Source organism: Halyomorpha halys, unplaced genomic scaffold, assembly GCF_000696795.3.
Source record: "Halyomorpha halys isolate HHAL.00 unplaced genomic scaffold, Hhal_1.1 Scaffold1.1, whole genome shotgun sequence".
NCBI lineage: Eukaryota > Metazoa > Arthropoda > Insecta > Hemiptera > Pentatomidae > Halyomorpha > Halyomorpha halys.
Genome location: NW_027115366.1, coordinates 1,730,073 through 1,739,588, shown reverse-complemented (window position 1 = coordinate 1,739,588; position 9,516 = coordinate 1,730,073). Strand labels below are relative to the sequence as shown.

The 9,516-nt window shown below is 30.2% G+C and overlaps 1 protein-coding gene across 1 annotated transcript in view; it reads left to right on the top strand.

The window, feature by feature from the left end:
• The window catches only part of LOC106677509 (uncharacterized), a 14,127-nt gene extending 6,155 nt beyond the window's left edge, over nt 1–7,972 (top strand). Inside the window, exons 3-5 of the mRNA XM_014415530.2 lie at nt 651–774; nt 2,427–2,606; nt 7,787–7,972. Coding sequence (XP_014271016.1) covers nt 651–774; nt 2,427–2,606; nt 7,787–7,929 — 447 coding nt within the window. The 3' untranslated portion in view covers nt 7,930–7,972. The remainder of the gene's footprint in view (nt 1–650; nt 775–2,426; nt 2,607–7,786) is intronic.
• Nucleotides 7,973–9,516: the final 1,544 nt, after the last annotated feature.

Below are 9,516 nucleotides of genomic sequence, written 5' to 3'. Positions count from 1 at the left end.
ATGTTAAACCAAAGATCATGAATACCCCTATTATATTAAAATGAGCAATATAAATTAACGAAAATACAAATAAGATGTACAGCAATAAGTATAATTAAAAAAGAAACACTATAACAAATATTTGACATAAAATGAACTAGTAGAGTAGTAAAACATAGAAAAATAGATTAAAGAAAAATTAAACAAATATAGTACAAACTAAAAGACAAGAGTAAATATTTCGAGGAGTAAAATGAAGGTCAAGAAGAAAGGCAAATAAAGAACAAATCAAGACGCCCTCTAGTATTTTTATTTTAGATAAGATTTCTAACCCTGATGAAGCCATGCAAAGTGGGGCGAAATGTTGGAGCTTAATAGTTCTGTACTATTAAAAGAGTCCATCTTTGACCGCAACCGAACCATCTTACTGTTATGGAATATTGTAACTTTTTCTTGTTTATTTAATTTATCTTTTATAATCAAATTTAATCATTTTTTTTTCATATGCAAAATAAATCATACTTAGGAAAACCTATAACCACAGAATTTTCGGGAGTTAAAGGTATTCTACATCCGAGATAAGTTATAATTATTAATAACATACTAAACTATAGCAAATAGTAGTAAAATAATTGTGCTATGATACAAATAAAAAGTTTTTAATACTTCAGATGACGGAGAAATATCCATCACTAAAGAAAGTAGCTTTACCCGAAACAGTAGACCAATCAAAGATCACCAAAGAATATAAATTGTCAGATAAGTCGATCTACCAGATCGATTACTCCAATGAAGGTAAATAACTTAACCATTTAAATATTTATAACTTTTTATAACCTCCTATAATAGCGTAGCGTAGGGCAGGAAAATGTTACCACCCCCTTATTTAGGTATTTCAATTTACAAGACTAAAATATTCAGCAATTTTAAAAAAACTTTTTAACAAGAACAATCTTATTTATTGTATATTGTAGAGGTTACAAATAAAAAAGTCATAAATTGAAATGGTTCAAATTTTTATAATATATTCTTATTATTTATTATAAAAGTCGGGCCGCCACCTGGCAAAGCACACTTGTAAAATTAAAGTAGCTACAAGAAATAATCATATTTATTACTAATATACGGCATTTGTTTGATGATGATGGTTCACATCTCGGCAGTTAAGTCGTGCCAGATGGATAACCGTTCTAGCACTAGCTAAAGCTGTGACGAACAGATAGTGACAGCTTCACTACAAGTAAACTAAAAAAAAAAAGCCTTAATTTTGACAGATTATACCTTCAACTTTTGAGCAGTGAACCCCCTAAATTAGGCTAGGATGTGAAGAGTAATAAATTACTCTTTATCTGCCAAACAAGAATAACGCTCTAATGCCTTCCGATTGTTTTGAAATTGCTTTCTTTGCACTGATTTAACTGCAGTAGCAATGTCACAACTAAGGTGTCTCTGTTTATGACGGTTATCTGAAATTTTGTACCATAACAACTATCAGTTTATATGAGGTGAAGATGGTTGGGATGCGGTCAGAGAATGACACGAATAAGTTAAAAATTTATTTATTAGTGCCTACGTTTCGGCCATAAATTCAAGCGTTAACTTAGATTTCTGATCTCTTCCAAGCTATCCTGATGAAGGCTAGCAAATCTGACTGAAACGTCGCCACTAATAAATAGGTTTTTTTTAACTTATTTGTGTTATTCTCTAACAGCAGAACCATCTTCTCCTCATGTATATATAATCCACAATCAATCATCTTCTTATCAATTGTTTGTTTATTGATTACCACTGCCCAAACGAACTTTTGATGCTGTTTCGATCTTTAAACCAACCTTTTTTTTTATTTTGGAAAGGTAGTTTAAAATACGACATACGGAGTTGAACTTTGGGCCTCATCTAAGCCATCCAATCCCTCCTAAACCATCCAATCTATCTTATCCAATCCCTCCTAAACCATCCAATCTATCTTATCCAATCCTAACAGTCCAAAATCCTCCGTATAATTCTTACTGCGCCTTACTTTGTCACAAATCAAGTCAATACACCTTAATGTTCCATTTGTTGCCAATTTGTCCAGAACCAGATACCAACCATTCCATGATAAATTTCCCAACCACCCAAACCCACTTGTTTCTACCCTGTCTTCTCATTCCCTATATAATCCATCTAGGTGTCTGAAAAGAAGATGGTCCCGTGATCTTCTTCTCTGGTAACCTTACTGGAGTTCTATCAATGGGTAGATTCTCCACATGTTTATATCTAATAGCAAATTTACTGGTTGTATATAATTTTATACAGTTGTAAATAACAATAAATCAATTTTTAAAAAAAGTTTGAAAGAAAACTTCATTTATGACGGATGATAAATAACATTATTTAACTAAATATTAATCAGTTTAACTTAATTTGTTTAATTAATCCATTAATTTTATAAATTCAAACTCTAGGAGAATCATATGAATCAAAGTACTCCAGATTAAGGCAGAGAATCAAGTTACCACCAGATTGGGGTCCCATTCCAAGAACTACTCAGAGGAGAAGTTACAGAGAATGGAAAAAGCTTGTTCCTTGGATCGTAAAGCCTGCAAAACTTTTTCAACCACCTGAATCTGATTTGGGATTAAGCAGTGAGTTTCAATTTAAGGAATGAAGCAGAGAATATAGGTCTGTTCTAACAACCACTTCTGACTATCCGTGACTGTACGGAGTAAGCGTAGTACGGGTTTTCTCCTCCCAAATCCTTTACTACTGCTGGTCCATACATTGTTGGAACAGACCATATAGCTGTTTTAGCAAGGCTTGTCGCTGGAACGAAAGTGTGGTTTAAATGTTCATTCATATTGCCGATTTGGCCGGAAGGAGATACCCACTTGTTTCTAACCTTACTTCTCTTTCATTGCTTGATAATCCTACTAGATCGTCTTCTTTAGTAACGCTATTGGAGTTCTATCAATAGGTAGATTCTCCATATGTTTGTTTCATGTCATTTTATATCTAATAGCAAATTAACAAGTTATATATATTTTTATACAGTTATAAATAACAATAAATAAATTGTTAAAAAAAAAAAAAATGTTTATTCAGGTAACTGAGCTTAACACCTATAGTACAAAAGCCTTGTGGAAAAAAATAAATAGTAAATTTGCTAAAATGTGAAACCTAGTAGAGCTACTTGCGTCCAATAGCTTAAAAGTAATAGTAAGCAACATTTCATAAAATCAGAAGTGAATTTATTTTGGAAATACTATATCTCAGGAACCATTAGACGTATATATGTCTATAAGCACTCAAATTAAAGCCAGTTGGATGTGCTAGTGCTTTATAAAGTGGTTTATAAAGTTTATTTTCGAAGAGTAGTAGTTTTCTTGATATTTACCAAAATTAAGGCTAGTTGAATGTATTATAAAATATATGTATATATAGTTGACCGTAAAGATTTAGATAAGTAGATGGTCAGGGTTGCGGTAAAAAACAAACAAATAGTTTTAAACAACTGACCATCTACTTATATATATTATAAAATAATTTGTTTCATTTGTCTTCGTAGGATAGTAGTTTTCATATTTGCTAAAATAAATTGATTTCTAGTTGTTCGGAACAATTTTTTTTTCTTCTTAGCCTCCTGGGTGCGTGGTATTGTTATCATGACGAAAACGGGTTGTGTTCAGCCTCTTTTTCTGCATTCTGAAACGTATTTTAAGATGAGCTAAGGATCTTTCATCATTTGGAAAGGGTTAGGAACAATGTTCTCATGCAAAATTCCAATTTATATGCATCTGAAATATTTGCTTAAGCCGGGAAGAGGAGACTTTAAGATACTTAAATCTTGCAATATTTAAAAAGCGCCTGAAATTGAAACACTCCTCTCTCGCAGAAGATCATAATACAAAAAAGGCAATTCTTCCTGGCCGAACCCGCCCCACTCAACACCACCCCTAGACCCTCAGGGTCCTAAACCACTTTTGAAATATTTGCTTAAAACAGAAAGCGGAGACTTTAAGATAGTTTCATCGAGCAATATTAAAAAAAACGTCTGAAAATGGAAAAACGGCAATATAAAAAAAAAAAAAACTGCTAGCCATACGAAGTTTGAACGTTATAGTACATTCAACTAGATTCAATTTGAGTGCTGGTACAAATTTGCGCGTCTAATGGTTCCTGAGATATGTTTTTTTTTATGAACCAAACGTTTTTCTGAACAACAAGAAATCAATTGAGTGTGTTAAATGTCATGAAAACCAATAACTATTACGAAAATAAACGTCATAAACTACTTTATAGCTCATTAAACTAGCTTGAATGGAGTGTTAACAATAGCGGTAATAAAATACCATAGAACATTGTACATCTAATAATCCCTGAAATATAGTTTTTTATAAATATTTTGTCCAAGAAATCAAAATCTTTAAGTCTAATGATTCCTGGAATATAGATTTCCCAAAATAAATCCACTAACTACTGATTTTTCGGGAAGTAATATTATTGTAAATATACTTTTCTTTGACAATTTCATTTTACCAATTATGAAAAATCGAAAAAACAAAAAAAGTAATATTTTAATCTTTTAATGACCCCTTAAAATGAAAAATAATGTTTTTGAATTAATTTTTTTGGATCGAATAATGGGTTTTTGTCCCAAGGTGTTCCAAGATGTCCTACTAGTACGAGGTAGCAATCCCATTTCCTGCAGTTACTTTATGCTGGATCTACACGTTTGACACTAGCCGCAAATACAACACTTGTATAAACGGTTGACAAACAAAGGAAGCAACAGACTCGGTATCCACACGCTTGTTTTGCTCCTTTGAATTTTTTCGGTTTTTACATTCGATTAACTCTATTTTCATTCTAAAAATGAACAAATTGAAGATATACGAACTGAAAGAAAACGTAAATAACAGCAATGTAGGTTGTGGATGGCAAAAAATTCACATAAATTGTACTAAATAACCCATAAATTCAACCTTCGTTCTAGAATTTTTATCGGTAACTTATCAATTTAATTACCTAGACATACAATGTCTTCATAAATATATATTTGAGATATGTGAAATAAAAAAAAAACTGCTTAAGTTAATTAACAGGATTTTAAACAATGTATTTACAACACATCTATAGAATTTTGAGAATATACAATCATAAACAAGAGTTGATGATTGAATCTGAAAGTTGGGTGAATTCTTTAATTAATTAAAACAAAGAAAGCAAAAACATTTGCCTTTGGCAGTTCTAAAACTATACTAATTAAACACATTGTGGCTGTAGCAAAATCGCCCTTTGATTGGTGGCCAAAAGCCGATACTCAACAGTTCAGTCACAAATTCAGATCTATTTGTACCAGCTAATCCAAATAACCTATCTGCAGGCTTGCACTTGAGTGAATTCGCAATTGTTTGGCAAACTTGTAGAGGCAACTTTAGTTACATTAGTGTTTAAATTTTTAAAAGTACGTCGCCTCTTTTCTAAATAATAACTCCTCTCCGATTTTAATTTTTTTCTTTAATTTATTCACTATTTTTTCATTGATATGAATAACGTTCATTTTTTTACGTTTGGTAACGTCTGTGCCTGTGAAAGAGTTCTTATAACATACCATAGGTGTTGAAAATCAAAAGGTTTTACGTCTTTAAACAAAAGCAATCAAACAAACAAAACAAAGACGAATTCGCGACCGGTTATTAGGCAAAAATTAAAGGGCACTTGTGCTGCGTCTAGACATTTGTGTTCAATTAGTATTGGTTAAGAACTAACAAAGGCAAATGTTTTGCTTAATTTGTTTTAATTGATTAAAGAATTTCTCTAACTTTCAGATTCAACCATTCACTTCAAGTAGAGCAAAATATGTCCCAGTGAGCGCTTTGTATTGTCTGTAGTTTAAATTTGCCTCTACAAGTTTGCCAAACAATTGCAAATTCGCACAAGGTTATTTGGACTAACTGGTACAAATTGATCTGAATTTGTGACTGAACCGTTGAGTATCGGCTTTTGGCCACTAATCAAAGGATGCTTTTGCTACAGTCACACGTTTGTGTTCAATTAGTATAGTTTTAAAACTGCCAAAGACAAATGTTTTTGCTTTCTTTGTTTTAATTAATTAAAGAATTTACCCTACTATTAACTCTTGTTTAAGATTATATATTTTTAAATTCTTTCGATTCGGTGTAAATTCATTGTTTCAAATCTTATTAATTAACTTGAGCAGTTTATTTTTGATTTTACATATCACAAATACATACTTATGAAGATATACGTCTGGGTAACTAAATTAAAAAGTTTCTGATGAAAATTCTTGAAGGGGGTTGAATTTATAGGTTATGTTGTACTATTTATTAAAATTATTATCATTTACAACTTACTTTATTGATATTTACGTTTCCTACCATATAGCCTATCATTATTTTGTTCATTTTGTGATGAAAATAGAGTAAATCGAATATAATAGCAAAAAAAATTCAAAAAACAAAACAAGCGTGTGTACACCGACATTTGTTGCTTCCTTTGTTTGCCAAGCATTTGAACAAGTCTTGTGTTTGCGGCAAGTGGCATAGATTAGAGGACACACAATTAGGAATATAATATAATAGTCCACAAAAGCCACACGAACGACTTTTGTATGACTATTATATTCGCCTTGCATTACTTTTTATGAAAAGAAACAAAATAAGTATTGGCTAAATGATAGGAAACTTTAATATCAGACTATTTCCATGTACCAGGTTTAGAGATATGAGGCCCATAAGATTTCTAGTTAAACTCTAAATATTACACTAATTAAAAAAATAAAATAGGAAAAGAAGTTAGGAGTGTGATTGACAGAAAAGGTCATTTTCTAGTGGAGATCTCTCTGATTGGAGAGATTAAGTTACATTGAGATATATGATGTATGATGGCCATTATCATGGGGGTACCCAAAAGTGGGCAGCTGCTCACTCCCCCTCCCTCCCGGGGAGTGAAAAAAATTATTAATTTTATAAAAAATATTTTTTACATGCAAATACTAATTGTAATAACAAATCAAGCACTACGATGATTATATATAATGTTGTTAGAATTTTGGTTGCATCCTCCTTTTCCTGCTGAAATGTCACAACCTGATTGACTATGGCCTAGTTTTGATCCAGGGGGTGCCCTTGTCCTTCATCATGTCTGGAAAGTTCTTGAAATGAACCTTCTTTACCAATGTTCTAAGACTCCAGAAAGAAAAATTATACAGGAGTAAATTGATGTTGTGAAGCAAGACGAAATGGATGTGATGTAAAAGGGAGGATAAAAAACACTGGTCAATTATAGGAGGAATATTTTTATATTATATTAGGAGAGTAGGAAGTCAGAGAAGCTTAAATCCTGGTCCGATCCAATTGAGGGGGCTCCAATTATTTCATGTTCTCCTATTACAATATAAAAATTTTCATGCTGGAAATTGACTTAGGAAATGGTTTTTCTATTCTAATTATTATTATTATTATTAGGAACTAATATTTTCTGCCTTAAACTCTAAGAGGACAGGTATAATCGTTATTAATAAAAGTTTAATACATTATTTTATTTCCAGAAGTTTCATTTCTGTTTACCAGTCCAAGACTGGCATAATTAATCTTTTTTTTAAATTTTATTAACAAGTAGTTGAGTATTGTATTCATACTCATTTCATTAATGTTGTCTTGAAATAGGCAAATGCATCATATAAACATAATGCATATAAGGTATTGCGTTGTATGAATTCGAACAATAGATGTAAAGAGGAAAAATTAGAAATAATTTCATTTCTTGGTAGACTTACACAGTAATTTTTTTATTCTTATTTTAGAGGAAGAAAAAGCATTATTAAATATAAAAACAGGTAAAAGTGAATATGAAGAAAATATTAGTGGTCCTGGAAATGAAATTATGGATTATGCCTTTTATGGTGAGGTGAAACCTCTTCCTCATGAATACAGGAGAAATAATTGAAATTAATCTTCATATAAATCAATAAATTCTTTTTTGAAGCATATTTAAAGGAATTTTTCAATGAACATTATATTATTATTTATTTTAACTTTATAGCATCAATTTTAATGTAAACTAAAGCTGTTATTCTGTATTAATGTTTATTTTTATTTAATAGAGCATGAATTTTCAGTTTTAATATTTGTTTTTCAATTTCATTACTCAATACCATTGTGGAACTAGTTCCCACTATGAACTAAGGTTTTAATTTCCTCTGATCAGTGTGATTCAAATCCTGATAAAATCCCCTTAACACCCATTTGTGGCTTTCAGATTTATATACACCTGATTATCGAACCCCTGCATTTGACTGATCTTTTCTAGTTTATTCTTCCTCCTCATGGAATCTTATTCCTTCTTTGATTTGTTGTTCCATTATTCTTCCTCCCTGGAAATCCTGTATCTTTAATCGCTTTCTGTCCTCTGAAGGTCCAAAGAATACCAATTAAATTGTGTAACTAAATAGACCGACAGATGATTTTATTTTTACTTTTGCTTTTACCATAAAATAATGTTGTATGTTTGTAATATTCACAAAGAGGTGTTTACAGTTGACTGTAGATTCGATATGAGAAGATGGTCAGTACTGATACACAAATAAGTAAAATTTATTTATTTGAGACAAAGTTTTGACCTGAATTTCAGACCTTTATCAGTGTTTAAAACAAAAACGAAATTACAACCTTAATTCAGAGAAAATATAAAAAATAAAGAAACGATTACAAACATACTTGTAGACTAGTTAGATATATATCAATAAATTAAGTAGATAGTACATGATACTAATCGATAATACAATATAACATCGAAAAGGTAAGAATTATACTAAACAAATGATAAAAGACAGTGCTCATGTAAATAAAGAAATTCATTAATAATATATTATAATATTCATTCAGAATCTGTAAATATTAATATTAAATGTTGTTTGAATCTTCTGTTAATCATCTTTATTTCATTTTTATTTTATTATCATTAGGTGACTTATGAGTTGTTAGAGAATTTTTTTTTCTACCTTTTTATTTTTTAGATTTGATGTTTCTAATATTCATTTAAAACTTGTAAATATAATAAATGGAATATGGTCCGGGTGCGGTCAAATAAAACTCAAATAGTAAATTGGTGTACTATTTTTATTTGAGCCAACATTTCGCCCCACATTGCAGGGCTTTGTCAGGGCTGTTTTAACGGAAGTCAGAGTGAGGCCAAAACTTGTAAATATGTATATAAACAATAAATAATTGTTCTTTATTTTTAATTATTTTTATTTCATTTTTTTTCTGGTTTTTATTATTAAGTTAGTTACCTTATAATTTGTAATAGGATGGATGGTTTTATTTTATTTGTTTCCTTTTTATTTATTTTTTTTTCAATATAACATTATTGGATGTCTATAATATTGCATTTAAACAATGTACTTACATAAACATTATATGATTTTTGTTAATTACTTTTTATTGTTATTTTATTTACTTATAAATTATTATATATTTTTTTGTTTGATTATTAGTCTCATTTTTTTTGTAATTTATGGTTATTAGAGATGTT